This window comes from Halyomorpha halys, unplaced genomic scaffold (assembly GCF_000696795.3).
Source record: "Halyomorpha halys isolate HHAL.00 unplaced genomic scaffold, Hhal_1.1 Scaffold394.1, whole genome shotgun sequence".
Classification (NCBI taxonomy): domain Eukaryota; kingdom Metazoa; phylum Arthropoda; class Insecta; order Hemiptera; family Pentatomidae; genus Halyomorpha; species Halyomorpha halys.
In genome coordinates, this window is record NW_027107850.1 from 1,145,383 (window position 1) to 1,168,788 (window position 23,406).

General features: G+C 32.6%; 1 protein-coding gene across 1 annotated transcript in view; it reads right to left on the bottom strand.

The window, feature by feature from the left end:
- Nucleotides 1-23,406, bottom strand: part of LOC106682186 (papilin) — a gene marked incomplete in the record, with an annotated part of 101,084 nt that overhangs the window by 36,001 nt on the left and 41,677 nt on the right. The window contains 18 exon segments of the mRNA XM_067046213.1: nt 133-278; nt 1,076-1,295; nt 1,386-1,547; nt 2,182-3,721; nt 3,805-3,950; nt 4,024-4,165; nt 4,253-4,435; nt 4,513-4,683; nt 4,768-4,947; nt 5,047-5,193; nt 5,581-5,774; nt 6,016-6,151; nt 6,299-6,474; nt 6,557-6,637; nt 7,935-8,058; nt 8,171-8,321; nt 12,709-12,791; nt 21,974-22,031. Of these exon segments, the coding sequence (XP_066902314.1) occupies nt 133-278; nt 1,076-1,295; nt 1,386-1,547; nt 2,182-3,721; nt 3,805-3,950; nt 4,024-4,165; nt 4,253-4,435; nt 4,513-4,683; nt 4,768-4,947; nt 5,047-5,193; nt 5,581-5,774; nt 6,016-6,151; nt 6,299-6,474; nt 6,557-6,637; nt 7,935-8,058; nt 8,171-8,275 (3,853 nt within the window).

A 23,406-nucleotide genomic window follows, 5' to 3' on the forward strand; every position in this document is an offset into this window, starting at 1 on the left:
AGTGACCCGCTAAACAAATTCACTATTAGACGGCAATGTGAGATCAGACCATCATTCATAGTCACAGCAGTAGATCAGTTTACCCATAATATTATAGATAATTAAGCAAAGTAAAGATAAGTGGATAATTACCTTCATAATCACATCCCAATCCATCGGGACCTAGTGCAGATGTAATTCCATCAGGACAGCAACCATAATCTGTTTCATTACAGCTTGCACAGCCTTGGTTATCAGGTCCAGTTGCAGATAAAATACCATCAGGACAACAACCAAATCTAGCGGAAATACACAAAAGAAATTAATATAAACTACAAATTATTTATAAATTAAATTTATGTATAAAAGCTTTATCACTGCTTTACTTTAATAGTGGCACACGTCATAAATAATTTTTTTTCTCTTTGTACTAGACGTGATACATAAATTGTAAGTTGGACTGGGCTTACTTTGATATAGTCTATAGGATGACCCCCAGTAGAAAAAGTAATTCCAGTCTATTGTACGATCTTTGGAATACATCCAATTCAAAATATAATCAACTTTTTTTTTTTGTCAGATGTGCCACTATCAAAACAAAGGTGCAATTTTAATGATTTTTTAATGGATGAATTTTCATTGAATAAAATAATTTATTAATTTTTGGTATTAAAAGATTTTTATGATCTCATGGTTTTGATGACTGTTTTTCATCAAATTATTGAGAAGCAATTAAGATGAGGATTTGTTCCACATTGTAAAATTAATGTATTATCATAAAATCAATAATTTTATTATAAATAAAGTATTATTTAATTACAAATAAAGATTGTTGGCATTGAATGTAAAGGGAATGAGGAAATTGTGGAATTTTGACGATATTAAAAATGATATCTCGGTAGAACGTAACAATAATCCAATATCAAATATAAACTCTTTTGAATTTGTCTCTTTGAAAAAAAAATTTGTCTTCAAGATCTTTGAATGATTGAACTGGAAATCCCATGATCTTGTTCAAATATAATTAAGATATATAAATAATTATAAATATGATCTAAAAGCGATGAGTAAATATTGATATATAAGGCTTCCTTACTCGCTGGAGCTGCAATCCAGAGCAATTGTTGTCTCTTCAAATGGGCAACCATAGAACTCATTACCCAACGCAAGTGTGATTCCATCTTGACAGCAACCAAACAGAGATTGCTCACAGTAAGTTGGTGGACAGTCTTTTCCTTTAGGCCCTTTAGCGGGAGATACACCGTCAGGACAGCAACCAAATTCAGTATCCTTACAAGTCTCAATCCTTGGACAATCTGAAATTTCACAAATAAATAAATGTATTAGTTAATTACTTGGAGTAATATTTTAAAAAGCAAGACTTCATTATTGAAATATTATTTTACCTTGACCGAATGGGCCTTTTGCGAGAGTTTTATTGTCAGGACAACAGCCAAATTCAGAAGTGAAACACTTATTACGTCTTGGGCGCCTTTTACATTTCTTCAATCTTTGTTCTTTCTTTAATGCTTTCTCAATTGAACTTGGAGTTGTTACGTTGAATACAGCTGAAATATATAAAATTATAAACTTTTTTATAGGTCATTAATTAAAATTTTATTGAGGTGAAAAATTTATTGTTTGGTCTTAGAATTTTCATTCTTATAATTTGCTAAATATATTATTTTCATGCATAAATAAGATGTATAAACAGTTATTAACTGTGAACTTAACTTTGTGAATTTGCTTCACAGTATTTATACATAAAAAGAATCACAGGTATAAAAATTTTAGAATAAAGATTATAACAGAAATCCTAAGGCCAATTCTATTAAATGTCTATCCAATTTGAAATTTCAATATTAAAAAAATACTATAGTAATTTCTCAAGCAAATAAGTTCAATTTTTATTGAAAGAGCTGGTGGCATGTCACAAATGTTGAAACGACCTTATTTGACAATGGAAAATTTGTTTTTGGATATAAATGGAATATGTTTTAGAAACAGAGTTTTAATTTGTAACATCAATCTTTATTTTTAAGAAATGGATTAATTAACTTTTGAAATAAGACTTCTCCCTCTATTATATTTGGATTACAGTATTTTTTTTTTTTTTTTTTTTAGCAGATCATATGCATACATACACATTATGTAACATAACTTAAATTAATACATATTATATTATATAAATTAATTAATTACCTTTGATATAGGAAGTAGTTTCGACTTCAGTAGTAGTAGATCCTGAAACTTCAACCTCAGTGGACAAGTCAGGCTGACTGGAAGATGACAAGGTTTCAGATGTTGTACTTTCAACTAACTCTTGACTGGATGTACTACTGTCAGATGGTGAAACTGGCACTGAACTTGCTTCAATAGAAACAGAACTTGATTCAGCTGCTACAGAACTGGCGAATACTGATTCAGAACTTGATTCGGCGGCAACTGATTCTGAACTTGATTCAGCTGCTACTGAGCTGGAACTTACTGATTCAGAACTTGATGCAGCTGCAACAGAGCTGGCAATTAGTGATTCAGAACTTGATTCGGCTGGAGCAGAGCTGGCAATTAGGGATTCTGAACTAGATTCAGCTGCTACTGAAGTTGCAGTTACCGATTCTGAACTTGATTCAGCCGCTACTGAAGAGGCAGTTACCGATTCTGAACTTGATTCAGCCGCTACTGAAGTGGCAGTTACCGATTCTGAACTTGATTCAGCTGCTACTGAGCTGGTTGTTACTGATTCTGAACTTGATTCAGCTGCTACTGAGCTGGCAATTACTGAATCTGAACTTGATTCAGCTGCTACTGAGCTGGAACTTACTGATTCTGCTGCTACTGAAGTGGCAGTTACGGATTCTGAGCTTGATTCATCTGCTACTGAAGTGGCAGTAGCCAATTCTGAACTTGATTCAACTGATACTGAGCTGGCAGTTTCTGATTCTGAACTTGATTCAGCTGTTACTGATTCTGAACTTGATTCAGCTGTTACGGATTCTGAACTTGATTCATCTGTTACTGAGCTGGTGGTTACTGAATCTGAACTTGATTCAGCTGCTACTGAGCTGGAACTTACTGATTCTGAACTTGATGCAGTAGCTACTGAACTGACAATTACTGTTTCTGAACTTGATTCAGCTGCTACTGAGCTGGCGATTACTGATTCTGAGCTACTTTCACTGGCTTGATCACTGAGAGGCATTTCAGATGATGGCCCTTCACTTGATGATAGGGGAATATTAGTGATGGAATCAGATTGACTTGAATCAGTAGCATATGTAGCTAAATCTGAAACAGTTTCACTCTGGCTTACAGTACTCAAAGTAGAAGATACTTCATCTGCCAGAGAAACAGAAGAACCAATGGGTGATGAATCAGTTACATCAGATACTGTTGGACTTTGGGAAACTAATGGAATATCAGTTATGATAGAAATATCAGAAACGCCACCAGAGCTTGCAGCAACTGATGAATCACTTGTTACTAGGGAAGAGGTAGAAACTTCTGGAGCACTAGTCATAAGAGATGAAGCTGGAATTTCACTCATGCCTTCTGAACTACCTAACTCGGTAGAAGGTGGAACTGAAGATATAGGAACTTGACTTGTAATAAGACTGCTTTCTAAAGCTGGTTTGGCAGAACTAATAGCAATCAGATCCTCTGAGAATCCTCCAGAACCTTCGTCTTCATCTGTCATATCAGTTATTGCTTTTATTTCTTTATCAGTTAGGGTTATAAGACCCTGAAATAAGAAATAAGAAAAACATAAATAAATTATTGTTATATATAGTTTAGAAAATGAAAGCAAAATTAAAATATATTTACGTCTTCAGTGCTCGAGTCCAATTTGGTGTCAACTTTAATGTAATTTCCTTCAGTTATAATTTCATAATCATAATCATAATCTTCACCTTCACATTCACCATAATCCTCACTAATTACTTGGGTTGGTTTTACAGGAATAACTTCATCTAAAAAAAGAAGAAGAAATATTAATGTTAATCTTTAATCAAAATAAAATAAATAAATAATTAAATCCATTACCTTCTCCACAAGCGTGCATATTGCAGTCCGCAGTGGCAGTTTCAATATTATCGACTGAACATTCCTTGATGCTAACAGTTTGATTATCTTTCACGCATAATATCTTTCTGGTCATCCTTCCTCCACCGCAAGGTTTGCTACACTAAAATATTAGAACCAAAACACATATCAATTTTGCCTTATTATTCATATATAAGTATAATGATAAAAGATGTCTGTTAGAACTTACACTTGAGAATGGGCCGTAAAACCATTCACCTTTACATTCTCCTTCGACCTTACATTCCTGCTTTTCTTCGTATTTTTTTGCTGCATCACATTTTGAATTGTCAACTTTCTTGAAAATATCACTTTCAAATGTAGCACAGAACACTGATCTTGTTTGAACTCCGGTACCACATTTTGCTGAGCACTGCAGAAAGAAATATTTGACTTAATTTTTATGCACAAAAATAATTTAAGTCAAAAATATGAAACAAGTTTACTTACAGCACTCCATTGGGATGCATACCACTGACTAGCACATTGTACATATGTACAATTTTGAACTAACTTGGGCTTGCGATATTCATGACACATCGAATCAGGGTATGGTTTTCCATCTTTACTGCCACAATAAGCAGTTCTAGTTTCGAATGCAAGACCACATTTATCACTGCACTAGATAAAATAACAATAATTGTAATATGTGTAAATTACATAGACATTTTTGGAAATATTAAAGATAAGTTATGAGATATTTACCCCTGACCATTTACTAGTAATCCAATCGACACCATCGCAAGGTCTTAAGTTACAAGGCTTCTCTGACTCAGGCCTTAGGCCACCACATTGAGAATAATCCAAGATTTCGATCCTCTGGTCTATTTTACTGTAACAGTGGACATCTCTCCTTTGCTTGCCATCACCACACAATCGGTCACACTACACATCCATTTGAAATACTTTGAAAATCATAGTAAGTCCAATTAAAATCAAAATAAAACAAAAGCCATCGCAAGCAAATATTAAAAATAAACTAACTGGTTTCCATGGTCCAACATGCCAGGTAGGACAAGGTGTAGTTTCTTCACATGCCTGTGTTGTAGTGGGCTTAGGGCCAGCTTCGGCACAAACTGTATCATCCACTAGAGTTGTCTGTCCAGATCCATCATCTTGCGTACAGTAAACCTGGTGTCATTTAATATGATTACATTTAACATTGTCTATAGCTTAGATGTTTTAAATTAAATTGATATTGTTTAAGATAAATTGATACAATATTATCTAATCAATTTATTTTTTTAATTTGAAGAAGAGGGGTCAAAATTAAAAATAAAAAATAGCTTAAAGGAGGCAAATACTTGTTATTTTTTAATTTTGAAATTTCATAGCTAGCAAATAGTGCCTTCAGTCTAGAAACTTAAAAATTAGAATTTACAAAACCATTATCTTCTTTATAGATGCAAAAAGTGAACTTCTTCTTCTTTGTAACATAATTATATTTTACTTCTTTTCATACAACACTAAACTACATAATAACTTCAAAAAAACCTTTTTAAAATGTATATAGAATACCTGTCTGGTTTTTGTCCCATTGGCACTACAGCTAACAGAGCATGGTGACCAGTCAGATGTAGTCCATTTAGGAGGACATGAAGTGAGAGAACACCTTTGAAGCTGAGCAGGTACAGTGGTGGGATCGCAAAGCTCATTTGAAGCTTTACTTGCATCATGGCGAAGAGCACACCACACTTCTCTCACCTGATAACCTATAATAAGTTTAAAAACAAAGTGAGTTTCATTAAAATATATATTAAATACAAATTACTTATAATTTATATTCAGTAGTAAAAATTACAACAATTACAACTTTGCCACACTAAAATTTTACATACATTCAGGGCAATGAAAAAATAAGTCAACAATCTAAATAAATGTCACACTCAAATTCCACATGTATTCAGGGTAATGAGAAGAATAAGTCAATGATATGAATAAATAATCACTTACCACTACCACAAGTTGTATTGCATGCAGACCATTCACCAAATTGCCACCTGTAGCCCTGACGTGATACTTCATGAACTGTACCTTTTGGTATGCTGTATGTATATTCAATACCAGGATTGCGTTCTTGATATAAAAGCTAAACAATGTAATTTTATTATTATTAAAAAAAAAACAACACATAGAACACTTAGTTCTACCTTATTATATAAATATTTGCAATACAAGAACTTTCTTGATACCAAAAACAAGTGTAATCTTTAGTAGTATGATTTCATTTACTTACAACAACATAAATAACTTCATTGGTTGGGCCTAGAGCAGTGATTGATTCAGGTGTGGAAATGCCAAATGGTTTTTTGCGGCTGTAAGTGAATGTGGTACCAGCAAATTTCAAACTTCTTGGGAAGTCAATTCGCCAATCACCATTTAAGTAATAATGACCCGTTTTGTTTCTAATGGCTTTAAATTAAAACATACAATGTTATACAGTAATTCAACAATAAATAAAATGAAATGCACAAATTTATTCAAGAATTGTTACCTAAGTAATTGTTCGATGGCCTCTTTTCAACAACTCTAATATTAGTAGCTCCAGCAGGAATGAGAAATAGATCATTATACCCTAAAATGGACAAAATACTAGTTTAGCATTGTGAATAATAAAATCACATCAGAAATGACCATATAGAAGATAAAAAACAGATTGCTTATTGTATATTTGTTCAAAACAACAGCCTCACAGTCTTTAGAAGACATTCTACATTTTATTGATGATGTGTCAAATTGTAGAATTTCAATCATGATTAATACTGTAGCGACACTGTACACTGCTGGTCTATATTCTAAACTACTATAGCCACCTACCACCTAACATGGGAATTACTACTGTCATCAGGCAAACACTGTATATTAATATTTGTACTATTCCTATATATACTTTAATTTTACACAGGTAACAACTATATAAAATAATGTAATATTCATAAATATATCAGTTGAATTAATAAAGATTACAATAGAACTTTCCGATCCACTTAAAGCAAATGTCTCAATGGCATTTAATAGCCCAGAGAGTTGACTAATGGCAAATTGGAAAGCCTCTGTACAAGTTCCAGCTTCATGGGATTCTCCACCTTAGGAGGCAGAGAATAATAATGTACATCAATGCATTCTTGTACTATTTTTGGAAATGAATATGTGCTTATTAATTTAATTTACACTGGACCTTTCTTCCTTCCTATACCTTCTCTCCTATCATAAGGACCCGCGGTTAGAACCTAGTCAGGACTTACATTCCCCATCGTGCCTAGTAGACTACTGTTCTGTAGAATGAAGTTTCCACCCTGCAATTCCTGTGGCTAGTACCCAGTTAGGACTTGGATTTCTCCTTGGTAACTGCAGACTAGTACCCTGTAGAGCAGAGTTTACATCCTTCGAGGACTTACTAGAACCTATAAGACTCATCCTGTCTATTCACCTCCTAAGCAGCTACCTAACTAGCAGGATTATGCATTGTCTAAGCCCTCTGATATAGAGTACCTCATATTGTAAATTGGAGTTAGATTATATAACACAACCATCTCGGAAATACCATCAACAGAATGTGCATGATTGTAGACATCTGCTCTACGGTTGTAGGCTGCTTGCACCAATATGAGTGAAAGACAAAAGATAAATAGTTAGTCCTAACTTGTTCCTCAGCAAATACTTTATATAAAGTAAAAGAGTCATCAAAGTATCAAATATTGCACTCTCCAGATAAGTACAAGTCATGATAAAACTTATGAGCTAAAGGCAAAATGAAGCTCATAAATGTGAAAATATTTTTATTCTCAGCCAAGGATTAGGATAAATCCTTCACATCCTTATGGTCAGTAGAGGAATTATTAGTAAATAAAAGTTTAGTTTGATATGATTACCTGTAATAAACCCAGTATCTTCCACGACACCGGTTGTTGTGGTGCATGAGCTACCATCACCACCACAAACACGACAAATATCTTCTCTGGTTGTCGACCCTAACAGTCTATCACATCCCACAGGCTGCAAAAAAAAAAAAAATCAGAATAACGAATGCCAATAGTTATTTCATACTGGGTTAAAGAAAAAATAAGATTGCACTTGAAAGGAAACAGCATATTGAGTTGTTGCTTACCCTACACACACCGTCAACACACACATCCAAACTGTCCTCTGAGCAAAGGGTGCCATCTTCAACTTTATCTTTATGCCTGTAGTAGAACCTCTCTCCTCTAGGCATACAGTTCAACTGGCATTTGTTTTCTGCTTTAGTATAAGGAATCCAACTGAAACAGGAGAGTGATAATTAATAAATGGTTAGGAATTTTTTGACTTAATTGTAAAAGTTAAATTTCATTAAATTAGAAGTTCTATTACAAAAAGTTGATAACAGTAGTAGCAGTTAGAAAGAACCAGATTTTGTAATTGAAAGCGCCAAAACCAAATGACAAAAAATTCTTTCTTTAAAAAAAAAAAATTTATACAATTCCAAGGCTAAGAAAGTTAAATATAGAAATGAAAAAGATGATATAGCCTTAATTTCTTTGTCAATGAGAGTAAGCAAGTAAAATAAGACCATTGATACAAATTTTAAAAATCTGATGTGTGCACTGCATTACACAGCTTTCTCTTACCATCCTACTTATGTCCATTTTTGTGGGCTCATCTTAAAGTTATGGCTATTTCTGTGTTTCTCGAAAAAAAACAAAAAACTTAAAACTAGGAATGCTAAAATTATGAACAAAACATTTTTATTTTGCTATAAAAATTCGTATTTTAGGATTTCTCAAGATGGGAATATCGAATATAATTTTTGTTCCTGACAAGAATGCAACAAGAAAATACCACAAGAGAGTACGGTCTAATATAAAGTCGTTCAGATTTAGCGTTTATGTGCTGATATTATTGCCATGTACATTAATTTATGACTATTAAGATTTATTTAAGAATTTTCCTTCATAATTAATGTTTTGTTAGTAGGCGCGTCACTATCCCACATCATAAATTAACAGGGAGCACATCTGGGATGAGATCAAGTTGACTCATCATCAAGTAGGTCATTGTTTTTATGATCTGGAGATGCAAATATATGAGGAAGTCCTTTTTTATTGAAGTCGATAAAACATATATGAATCAGCCATTGCATTTAGTAATGTCTCACGAGTCAAACAAACACAATTCAAAATAAAACTTTTTCTAATGGTAACGATATGAACGATGGATACATTCTCAAAATTATCTATGTAGTCTTGTAGTAACTCATTCGAGGCCAGGTGCACACCGATTAATTAATTCATACATATTACAGGGTATTGGAATATGTATAACTATATTACCTATATAATATAATATGTAATATTATATATATTACTGTTAGTGCAATAATAATAATGAGCATTTATCAGTTATTACGAGTAAAGTATTCAGAATTTACTTTTTTTGAATTAACAGTGTCAGTAAAGATTAGAAAAACAAAATTTGGCATTGGTTTTGTTGCGAACCAAAAAATAAATGTTTATCAATTTTACTGATGTATTTTTATTTTACCTTACATGGTACACATAGAGTGCAATCCGCTACTAGTGATAAAAATTTTCTTTTCTCTACTAATTTAAAAATTTTCACACATAGTGTGGAATCATCTTATTTATGCAAATTCACTTACAAATCGGATGATTTCCATAGTAAACAAGTTTTTTTTTCTATAAAAAACGAACAAATCAGGTCATAATAATAATAATAATGATGTGAACCGCTACAACCCATGGAGGGTAAAAGGTTCAATATTTTGTATGAAAGTACTGTTTTTAGAACAACGGTTATATCAGGAGGTGATTTTTTTTTTCAAGATTACGCTCAATCGACAGATTATAGCAGATCACGCGGAACCGCGTACCAACTTTATAAGGCTGGATGGAAAATTAGAGGGCTCTGGAACCTAATGTGTTGACGCAAGGATACAGTAACAGAATAAATAATTATCTGCCCCAGGCGGATTCGAACCAGGGTCCTTAGAGTTAGTAGCACAGCGCCTTACCTCTGTGCCACCCCGCCCCTTTGAACGGGACGTTTTATAATTCGTGAAAATAGCTTTTCTTTCCTTAAAGCAGTGGTTCCCAACCGGTGGTCTTCGGTGGGTTACGGTAACACATATTAGCACCCTAGATTCAGGAAAATGTGTTAGCTAAAAGGTTTGAACCGGGAAATAAGTAATAAAAGTGACTCACGATGCACTTTTGACCTAGCTGATATTCAAATACTTGCTGAAGGAGACCCCTCTCCCTTCACCTCAAGTCGGGAGTAGGAGTCGGCCACACTTGGTTCAATTCCCTGCTTAGCTCACTGCATACGTCTATGTCTTGGAAGACAACGATATCGACGCTCTTTTCAACGAAAAATCGGAACTACGATTTTTTTTTAAAACATAGGATGAGATGGATTTAGACCAGTTTTCTCGAGATTTTTTTTATTGTTACTGGTGACAGAGATAGAGATAAATAAATATCAATGTTAAACAACATCACCGCAAGTAAGGGAGAAAGTGTAAATTCACTGAAGTTCGTAATTTGCGATCTTACAAGTAAAATTAAGCATAACCTCGTTTAAAACTAACTAAATGAGAGTAGGAGAAAAAGTTAAAACACCAAAAGGCACGTATTTAACACAATCAATTTGCATATTTTCAATCTTGCTCAATTAGGAGGGGGAAGGGCTGCTGAAGAGCGACAAACCAGAAATATTGATGACCTCGAAAAAAACTTGGATAAGACGAAATTTTGATTGAAGTTCACCCCAACCTTTATAGTATTGTTTTGCTAACAAAAAAAATTTAAATACCGAATTTTAACTTATTTATTCCAAACGAGGGGGCCGGAGGAGCACAATTGTAGCGAGAATATTTTATTAAACAAAGTCATACAAGAAAATTAAGAAAACATGTCGATATTCTATAAAGAAAACAATTTTTTTATTCACAGTAGTTTTACATGAGAACAATAAAATATTGAAACGTGGCTTAAACAAAGTTAGTTTATTAGTGAATGGGTCTCAAGATTCTCAAATATATATATTTAAGTTACGTTGGTTCTGGATCAAAAAGATACAAAAATGAAAAAGGGCTTTACATACACGGTACATGATGGCGACTTCAATACAGGACTTTATTGTTGGGGAACTTCCTTAGATATGTGTCAACAGGATTGGGGAGGGAGAGGGAGCGACCATTTGGAACTCCATCAACTCATATCGTACTTCGTCTGACCTAACTTATAAGTATGTATACGTAAATAAGTTCCGGAATCTTAATTACCACTTTCAACTGGATACACGATGCACATCCACCTCCCTCCGATATAGTGAGAAAAATAGGACTGAATATCATTACATATCAATAAAACGTATTCTAATAAAAAATATTTATTATTCATTGTGAAAAACAGTAAAAATATCCCGAATAGAACATGATTGTCATGACAGCTATTATTATCTTCGAAATTTTGATTTCGATTCTATTATCATAGAAACTTACAGATTGACATTGGTTACAACAACATTTTGGCATTTCTTATCGTTAAAGATCGGCTGGAGTCAGCCAACTATTCTATTTTGGAAACGTGCTCTATTTTTTTAAAATATTGAACACTATAGCAACTGACAACCTAATAAGGAAGAGAAAATTCACAATTCAGACGGACATAAAAATAAAAATTACGTAATATACAACGATCGTAGATCGTACCTCCCTGGCATGATCCAAAACTGAGTCTTCAATGACCGTAATCAATGACTGGACGTATATTTTTTTCTAACTTTTTTTTTCCAGGCGTGAGGCTATGCATACCGAAGGGGCTTATAGGGCACTGGAGCGATCCAAAAAACTAAGACAAAAACCTGAACCTTTCGGCGGCCATTGATTCTTTCAACTCTCCCTGAAGGTAAAAAAGCCAGATTTAGGGACTTTTTTGGAAGTCATTAATCCACAAATACCTACTGAAGAGGCAACTTATAAAGATAAAGTATTTAAGTATTACAGACCTCTGATCCAAATAAACATTGAAAAAAAGTTGTAAATACTACGATTTTATATAATTAAACATAATGTTACTTATTAAATCTTCTGTTTTAGAAAGGTAATAAATCCAAAATTCAGAACTAATTCGCATTGCAATTTCAAGATCAATAAGTAGTAGTTTTTTGAATTTTAATATATTGTTTTTCCTGTACTCAAAATCAATTTTTAAGGCTTATTCCTTTTCTAAAATAAATGATTCATTCATATGCATTGAAAAAAATTATACAAGAGTTTTGTATCTGTCACTGCTATTATTTAATATACACTAAAGTATTCCTCTTCTTACGAATTAGTTCAAATATAAGGTCAAATTTTGTATTAAAAAAAAAAAATGTAGTCACTTATATACATAAATAAAAATACTTCATGGAAAAAAAGCTAAGATAGGAATGAAAAAAGTAAAACATTTTAAATATTTCATTTCTTAGGTCGCACTAATAATTTCGAATTGCGATATATTTCAAGTACTATTTATATTACCATTTAATTTAATTTTTAATTACACAACCCAGAGAAGAATCTAACTAATTATGGCCATGAATTAAATTAACAACTTAGTACCTACGAGGACAGAAATAAACTTATATGTAATAAAAACTCACTCATAATATTGCTCCTCAAATTCCACGCTGTTGTAAGTAGCACACTGCTCAGTTCTGTAGTCTGTGCTATCTTCTGGGCAATCCTGTAATCATTAATAAACACAAACGAATATTAATTAAACTAATAAAATTATATTCAGCATACTTTTATAATCTATATCCACTGCTTATAAATATATACTTATGTACATGATATGATCTAACTGATAATTGAAAAATCTATAAACTGAACAGAACTTCAAATTATCTAGAAACAAGAAATTATCTTGTGAGTTGGTAATTTTTTCTTAATAAAATATTTCTTCCTCAGTACCAGAGGAAGGGGAGATCCTTACTCAAGCGGGTAAAGAAAAATATTTATTTCCTCAGAATGGAAAATGTTCACATCCATTTTACGTTTTGAACATCAAGGAATAAATTGGAGGCAAATGTTTTCCAAAAAGTAGTTTCAATACCTCGGCTCCACAATAACCTCAATAAATGATTGACGGACTGAGATAGACCAGCCTATAACATTGTGCGAGTAGAGCCTTTTCTCTTTGTCAAGAATAATCTCTAAAAATATGATGCTAATGAATGTCATAATAAAGCCAGCTTTGATATACGGCAGCGAGGCCTGGGCTGTAAAAGGTACCAGGAAAAACCAGAAAGCAGGATCGAGAGAAATGGTCGGAAAGTCCCGTACAATTGTAGGAGCAATCTGGGATCAGATCCTTAACGCATCGAGGAGAAGAGGAGTTAACTGCTTTAAGAGGTTAAGATGGCCAGGATAAGACAGTTAAGAAGCAATCCATGATGTCGCCTCTACACAACAATGAATGCCAGTATAGGTGGCAAGAGAGCCAACGACAGGGAGGCAAAAGATCTATAAGATCTGTAAAGCCAACTGGAAAAAAAAAGAAAAAAAAAAGCTATACATTCCATTTAATTTCAAATACTGCTGCCAACACAATGTGCGTTGGATGAGCTTCCTCTAAAATATTTTAAATAACACACCTACAAACATTTCAAGGATAAAAAAAAGTATTACCTTTTACGAAATCAACACATTTTCAGTTTTGGCACAAGGTAGCCTACTCTAAGAATTAAGGACTGATCAGCGTCATTGAGATTAGGCGACAAAGAAGATTTATATGCTAAAAAATAGTTTTGTTAGATTTCGTAGTCCCTTTTACAGGGGATCTCTTCAATTCTGGATTCGATCGTTCAATATATGTATGAACAAAGAGCAGATTCCAAAACATTAAAGTACTTTTCACATTATTATTACGTTTAGAAAGAGATGAAATGTTATAAAGTCAAGTTAGGGATTGGTAACCTATTATGGAGAGTACACATTGGTAAAGATTCAATAAATTAGGTTATGATTTGAAAGTTTCCAAATGGTTGAGAAGACAGTTCGGACAAACAATCAAACACTAACGACCCGAAGGTCCATGAGAACCATCGGGCGTCATGTTCATCTCGTGCACGATACACACCACGTCGTGTTAATTACGTCCTATCAGATACAGCTGTCGGCGATGACTGTGGATCAAGATAGCACTGATTCCGTTTCAACAGTTCCAAATCACAGCTGTCATAGCCCTGTAATTAGTTCAAACAATTGAATGAGGGTTAGTCACGAATACGGAACAAGATGATGGACTCATGTAAAAGGGATGCTGAATGAACTCTTATAACTTGAAGAGTTAATGATATTATTATAAACTATTGAAGCTATTAGTTTCGAAACTATTCATTTTTATTAATCTAAAGGTGTCTTTACATTGTTACGGTTGTCATGGTGAGATAAAAACGCTGGCTCTATCTGCGTAGACAAGAGGTGTCATAGTGAAAAAAAAAACACGAGTGATATGTTGGGACGAGTGGGTTTGGTTTTGTGAAGGGGACAGTTTGATTTTTGAACACCTTACAAATGTTCAATGTGAAGGAGTGATAGTTTATCTGGCCCTGTGTCATTACTGTTTGAACCGGAATATCACCATATGAGAAATGTTATCGTATATCTTTTGTTTTTTTTTCTTCAAAATTATGGTGTTCTACTTCAATGGACGGTCAGTAACACAAGGAGTGGGGATATAGTGCAGTGACCTTTCTTCAGCACGTCGTGGATAAGAGAGATGTGGCAGGTGTCATCCTCAAATTTCTGGGGAAGGTGAGACGGAAAGGAAATATCGGACAAGCTTGTGTTCTTCCAGGAGTACACCCAAAGACTACGTGGGGTTTGAACTAAATTTTATTTTATATTAGCTTTTATACTCTTTTGATAATAATGTAAATTTATTTATTAAGGTTAAGCATTTAAGTTAAGGTTAAGTCAACCTATAAGTTTTAATTGTTTTATTAATTGATAAGAATTCTTTTTTTCCCCCTTTTTCATTCTGTGTACATATATTTCTTCTTATTATTAAACTTTTGTAGTAGTTCTGCTGTTTTTTCTTTGCTTTCAACTTTTTTTTCCCTTTAACGCACCCCCTTCTTCGCTGATCGTGGGCAAGTATAAACGATAAATATACAACTAAGGATAAATCAAAATTTGCGGTTATAACATTTTTGCCAAACTATGGCGCATCCGTACACGCGGAAGCGTGTCGATGAGTTCTTTGGATTGGCTGGTATAAGTTTGCTTAATTTTGTGTTTTTCGGGACAAATTAAAAGACGCTTGTGCTGTTTCACACGTTAATGTTCATTAGAACAGCCAACAGATAAATATATATAATCTTTCAGTTTTAATGAACTGAAGAATTTTTCCAACCTTCGCGTTTAATAATTAACTCTAGTTTAAGATCGTATATTTTAAAATTCTATCGATTTGGCATAAATACAATGTTTCAATTCTTGTAATTACTTTTTAAATATTGCTCGAAGTGACTATAATAAATAATAGACTCCTACATTTATTAATAAATTAAATTGAATTTATAACAGATGCCAATAATTAAGATTTCACAACAGAATCCTCTCCTTAACAAGTCGAGAAAAATCATTTTTTCTCACACCAGCTAACTAAATACAGTAGTTTATCACAAAAAAATCTGCCAAATATATAGTTGTTGAAATATAGCTGTATTCAGAACGGAGTTTTTGTATCTATAAGCGAAAGTAGTTGATGGAAACTGATGAAATTCATAGCAAACCAATCTTACCCTAATCTCCAACTTTTATTTATCATTAAAAAGTTTAAAAGAAATTTAAATTTAATTTAGTCAGAACCCTTTCAGCTCTTCAATTAACAATTTTGTCACAGTAATTAATGATATGGAACTAGCAGCAAGGGCCATCTTATCCTGAATCTATTACCTGTCCTACCAAACCGATGAAGATTTATTACCATCATAAAGGACAAGCTTCTTCACTTACACAATGTAAAAGGAACTATCCTAGTTCCCCGATCCCTGCCATGTCCTCTTCCTCATACATAATTCATGTTCCATGTTCGGGAAGGCTGCCCTACAAATTCTAGAGCAGCGACGGTCCATAAAAGTCTACCCGGACAGGTGTCCTCCCGTCCTACCGCTTTACTAAGATTATATAATCTTTTTCATAAATATTCAGAGCACTTTTCACAATGATGACTGTTCCGTCACTTGTTCGACTTGGATTTTTTTTTCTGAACGATTGCCTTTTAGGAGCTGCAATCTAGTCGTATTGTCATACCAACAAAAGAGCAAAGTATTTGAGATTCATAGAATAGCATTTGCATGAATGATATAGAGCAAAACACGACTTTTGTTTTTAAAATCAAACCCTGTGCCTTAATGGAGTCGTTCTCTGATCTGGGTAGTGTGCAACGCTAATGTTCTGATTTGGTATGTTTTACCTCCCCCCCCACTAGGCCATTTCAGATATTTCGGGGTTGGTTATCTTTTAGATTACCAATCTATTCTAATCAGAGCAGAAAGTAATCGTTTCAATTTTTCAGTCCGTGGGACCGCCGCGAAATAATAGTCAATCCACTTAGACCGGAATCGAACCGGCACCACCACTGATTAGAGGTTGCTAAGGTGATGCCTCAATCCACGTAGCTACAACTGCCTCGTAGGTTCTTGAATCAAAGTCCTTTCTTAACAAGTGATAATCAACATTGTTTAGGTACGCTGCCTTGGGAGTATTCAGGGGATGTCACTCCTTCCCCTCCCCCGGTCTAAACCCAAAAAGTATGGCTACTTCAACAGTGAAAATTAAGGTAAAACATCTTACTTTGAGATATACCAACATCCCTGAAGTTAAAAAATCACTATATTCACAACAACCATGAGAAAAGTTCAAATTAAAAAACAAATTGGAAAATTCAAATATCTCATAATGTAATAGTGAAAATGAAAACTTTTTAATATAAATGGGAACTAGGTATAAATTATTGGTAAATTTAATATTAAATTGTACTAACTCAACATTCATTGGTAGCCAGTTGTCCACGAGTATGCGAAACAAATTTTGTATACAGAGAATGCACTATTAAAAGAATAATAAAATTTATAAAATTTAAATAATAACTTGTGTAAATTAATTTCACAAACATTTTACGACCCTAATAAAAGGGGTAGAGAAACTTTTTCTCGAGTTAGGAAGTAGGTTGATGATATGCTCTAATAATGTTGACGACTTCTCAAAACCTTTTTCTTTAATTCGTTTAATTTTTTTAAGCTATTGTTACAAGGTTTTGTGGTGTTTACAACGTTAGAGGCCCACTTGGTGTTTTACTCCTGAAGCCCTTTGTTGTGAGGGCAAAACATTCTATTAAATTAGTAAGGAAAAGTGGGGCTAAAAATGAAAGATATTTAACTTACGAGTTAACATACAAGATTATTTTTTATGAAACACAGTCTTGATCCCTGAAGGGGCAGCGGGAGGAAGTTGCTCTAACCCTCTTGGGAATAGGCCATACTGTCCTCATGCACTCTCACCTGATCAGAAAACTGCCAGCTCCAACGTACCAATATTGTCAGTCCATTCTCAGTATTAAATATATTTGTGAAGAAAACCCTCGCTATTTGCCATTGGACTTACCCCAAATTTATCTGAAGCTCCTACATACGAGGAAGCTGAAGTTATATTAGTGTTAAAATTTTTAAAAGCGCATCGCCTCCTTTCTAAAGTATAGGCTCTTCTTCGATTTTAATTTTTCTTTACGTTGGATTCATGTACCTGTGTGCGTGAGTGAATATCTGTGTGTGTAGCTTTATAATTATGACATTACAAAGGCGTTGATGAGCAAAAGGTTTTACGCCTTTTAACTAAAGTTTTAATTGTTTACATTATCTGTTCGTCCTCACTGTTAATTAAACATTCTTCATAACACCGTTTCTTATGAAAGCTATTATTATTATTAAAATTGTTTACATGCGCATTTGCTTGCTACAAATATTTATGCATCGATAATTGATAACAATTTATGAATATTTTCAATATATTACTTAAAACTGTTCTTAAGTTCTGTTTTTATTTTTCTCGTATATTACTTGTTAATTTACTAACCAGGTCCATTTTTCTTTTCTAGATGATTATTATATTATCTAATATAAACTACACAAAAATAAACCTAAAAACAAAATTGACTAATTAAAAAAAATACTCATTATCAATAACAAAATTAAAAAGAGATAATACACGAAAAAAGTGAAAAATGGGAAAAAGACGAGATCTGAATGAAAAGGAAACTGATGGAGCTGGAACCTGTTTTGAGATATCCAGCGGCTGCACAAATAAGTCTCTTTCTTATTATAGTATACAGGTCTTGGGTCAGTTGGCTAATAGTATTTATTGGATTACTGCAATTATTTGTCAGGGAATATCTCTTACTATACAACTTCGTGGATAGTTTATTTATCCTTGTTTCATGCCTAGAATAAGTCATTAACATTAAGGATATATTTTTAAAGAATACGAAGGGGGTTTGTCGATCCCTAAAGTCGATAGCTGTAATATAATTAAAGCAAAAATAATCGAAAATTAGTGGATTCATCTTCAAGTTATCACTATTTTTCGGGATTTAAAAAAAAAAAAAAAGAAATATTTATACCAGAATATGGGGGAGGGGGGAGGAATTTGAACAAAACATTTCTAATTTTCTTTTAAAAACATATTTATATAAAATACATATTTTGAGTTCTTGAGAAATAATAAATATTAATCCTAAACACATATGCTCGGAATTGAAAGAGATCTCGATTTTTTCAATTCGAGCCCTTAACTCCCTTCGGGTCCTTTAAAAATCGATCTTAGAAGCCTTCCTGATTCATGTTATTCCGACTGACCTTTTAGGGTCCCCTTTATAATGGGAGCTTGGAGCCTAAATTTACATAAAATTCGAATCAGCTTATTGGAGTAGGTACCCCCACACAAAACAAATTTATCAGCACTTTAATTAATTTAAATAATAAACTATTGTGTAATAATTTTCACCATTTTTTTTGCGAGTTGGAAAATACTAAAATATAATTTCAATACTCATAGTACATATTAACAATAAAAAACAAAACAAAAAAATAAATTTTAGAGATGAAATTTTATGTAATATATTGGGAAGACAGTCAACGTATTATAAGTTTTAAAAATGACAGAAATAGATCAACAGTTTAATAATGCCTAGAACATTAAAAAATTCTGTCTTATTCAACTTGTGCCGATTTCTCTAGATGTTTCGTTTAATATATTCCAAAGAAGAAATGTTTAAATAGCTTTTTAATTTAATTTTTAATTAGTTTTAATGGTTTTATTTATATGTTAATATGAAACATGAAACCTACTTGTGCTTACTACCTTTCCCGCCCTACTTTGGATTATTCTGTTAGTCGTCCTACATATAGTTTAACGAAAATTAAATTTAGCTACTTTTGTAAAAAAATATTATTCATCAACAGAAATGATAACAATATTAGTTAGATCTTCAAGAAGCAAATGTGTTTTAATAAGTTAAGATATCGATAATTTGAATATGATATACTACCAGAACTAAAAGTACAAGCGAATAAAAATAAAACGCCAAGATAAAAAAAAGACTGGGAAATATTGAATGTGGGGGATTGGCCATCATTAAAATAGATTGCTTCTTATTTCCCGCCGATTGTTACTTCCTTCTCTTCGGTATGTTATTGTGTCAAATTAAATTGATAAATAGGGCAATTAGTAGCTAAAGTTAACAATTTGCAATCCAATGTTATACTTGTTTTTATGTTATTATTCAAAATGTATCACACATGCATCATAAATAATTGCATCATTAGCGACAAATTTATTATTTTTATTAATAAATTCGAGTCTTAGTTGACTGTTTATTCATCCATTTGCTTTAGTAGTTATAAATGACATTCCAATCTTGTTTATAGCTTGCTCTAGCGATTGGCGATCTTGTTTATAGCTTATTGGCGATCAAAATTTTAAAAATATAGTTGGTAAGCTTTATCTGGATGAAAACAGTCATAAATGGAATCAGAGCACTGGAGTATAGCAGTGACAGACCACAAAGTGGGAGCCGCGGTATCCTAGGGTGCCCCAAGCGAATGCCACTTTCTCAAAATATTAAATTAAAAACATTAAATCTCTACCGCTACAGCCTATGAAGGGCTATGGGCACAGTACTTTGTAAAGAAATACTAACTAGACCATCGGTTGTGCAAGGAGGTGGTTTGGTCAGAATCACGCTCGGCTGCCAGATTTTTACCCGATTAAGGGTACCCACTTTATGAGGCTGGGTGGACCTCGGAGGGCTATCGAACCTACAGGCCTGACTCACCGGCTACAGGTAACAGATTATATGGCCATAGCTGGATTCGAACCCAGGTCCTAGGAGTAGTCCAATGCCTTACCAATGAGCTACCCGCTCCCCTTTCTCAAAATATTATTATAAAAAATTGATAACAAAATTAATAATAAATTATTATTGAAGGTAATAATAAAACTAAAATGTACTGTTTTTCTTACTTTCCTATATAATCAACTGCTCTAAGGATAATTGTGGGAATATATTCATATTTTTGTAGCTCGACGAGGGTTTATTAGTCGTTATCAGTAAATAACAACTAATTAACTTCTAAAATAAAGATATACACTATCTTGCAAACATTTATATGTTCATTCAAACATTCAGAAAAAAAAAACACAGAACTTCATATAAATTTTCATGAATTGGATAACATTTTCAAATCTAATCCCTATTATTAGACTACAAGCCTTACTGCAAATAGAATTTGCATTTGCAGAATTTGCATTAGAATTTTGGTTAAATTAACAACTTTGTTGCCAAATCCCAACAAAATCCGCGCAAAATTGACAAGAATTTTTTTCGATATTTTGATGCACTGTATATTAAAAGATAAAATTTCAAAATCTGATGGTTTGTTAATTTATTTTTTATAGTCGATCATAAAGCTTTATCTGGGATTTGATGACCATCGGGTTTTACGCCCAAAATCCCGAATGCATAACAAAAGGATTATTATTGAAAATATTAAACCACAGAAAAAAATTAAGAATAAAATATGTAAAAAATAAACAGAAATATCCATAATAACAGGTACCCATATTCTGATCAAGAACAGTTCAGTAAGAAAACTTAACTTAAAGAAATAAATTTTTTTTTTCAGTAAATTATTGTTTATAGTAAATTAGATACTATGGTCGTTGCCACTGGAAAATGTATGCTTCATTATGGTGATATTATTTTTAGGTTTCACGTTGTTCATTTGCACCATTCAAACCAATAGGTCCCCTAATTATTAATGAACCTAGTGGATTGAATCGACTTCCATATGTGCCAGTGATTTCAGTAAACAATACGGAGGCAAATACAAAAATAAACAAAATTTCATTTATGATATTTTTCGTGATAATGAGTTTATATTATCTCAAAATTATTCATAATATGATAAAATAATAATTACAAATATAATAACATTTATGTACTTTCAGAATTATCATATTCGTACACTAATACATCAATAGATAGTTATTACCGTAATATAAAAGCTTTACTATCATTAGCTACTTTGATATCCATTGGATATTGAAATGTACTATTATAATTACTAACAACTTTGACTCGGACCGCAAATTAATTAATTGATTGCTCAATTATTCTAATAATCCTATCATTTATTTGGTTTAGTTCTATTCTGTATCATATTACATCAAATTACCAACTTTAATTTTTCACTCGCTGATAAAGAGGTATTATAAACTAAATAAGGCAACCAAACCAAACTAATAATTTAATTGTTATAATATTTGATTAAATAAGTATATGAATATATTTTTAAATACCTGTATGTTGCAGGAAAAGTATTTTCTTTTCGCTCCTGTACAATACGCCTCATTCTCACTGAAAAATAAAACATGATATAGAACTCAATTAATAATAAATAAAATATATTATACACTAAACCAATCCTACAAAATAATTTATTCACTTACGAGTTCTAAATAAAAAACCTTAGTTTTTTTCTCTCGACAAATAGTTTTGATATGTATAAATTTTCATGCAGATTTAAACGTTATCCAGTCCTGAGGTATGGTTTAAATTGAAAATTCATTTAAGGGAGTTATGACATTACTTAAAAGAGAAATACAATTTTGTTTAAATGGACATATAAATGATCTTTAATATCAGGTAGGTTTAATCGCTATCAGGCTGACATAGCTTAAATGCAGAATTTTCAAAATGGTCTCCTCTAAAGCACCCTTAATTTTGTTTATTCCATATATTTAACCATATCTCCTTATCGGTAGTAATAAAAACGGATAAATATAAACTATGAAAGAATTTGATAATTAACTAAAAGAGAAATAAGGTAAAGAAGAAAGATGAAAAACGCATAACTTGTTTGCTCTAAGATAAATTTGATTATTATCAAACTACTGGGAGCAAGCGCAGTATGATAATTTGTTTCGTGTTTCCATGGTTGTTATGACCATAGTTAATTTCTTACATTCACTAAGCTTTATGCAAAAAATTATTACGGAAATGTATTGCTGTTGTAAATAATAATGTCTAAGAGATAATACATAACAAAAATAATAGAGTAATCCTACCAAAAAAATATAAATTTTTAATTATGTTAATATGTATAGAAATTTGATTGCTGGTAAATTCTCCACAGGGATTTTCATTTCTTCCACAAGTTTTTGCGTCAGTTAAATATCAGAACTAACAGATATTCTGAGTATGTATCACTTACAGTTCAATCGAAAATGTTAATTTTGTAGAAAAAATAGGGTATGATTAGAGAGAGAGAGAGAGAGAGAGAGAAAAAAAGTTTTATTTTAAAAAGTATCACAAGTGTACAATGAAATGTTGCGCGCCCGTTAATTTCATTCGTTACTCTTTCATAAAAGTTTCTAACAAAATGTATAAATTAGAAGAACAACTTTTTTTTATAAATAAAAGAGCACAGTTTCCTGATTACACATAGGGGGGCTAGAAGTGATGAGAATTTGTTGAATCACTATAGTCAACTATCCACCTTAAATCCACCTACTCATGTCAAGTCCTTGTATTTGCCTAATAAATTTTATTCCACGAATGAATATAGAAGAAGAAATATAATTTATAAGCAATGACGAAGCCTTAAACTAAATGAAAGTGAAGCTGAACGCCACAGAGGAAATAGCCTTCCGATCGGAGCAGTTGAGATTAACCAGAGGCGAAGCATTCTGTCTTGTATCTCATCCTGTTTTTTTCTGCCGTCTGCCGAATA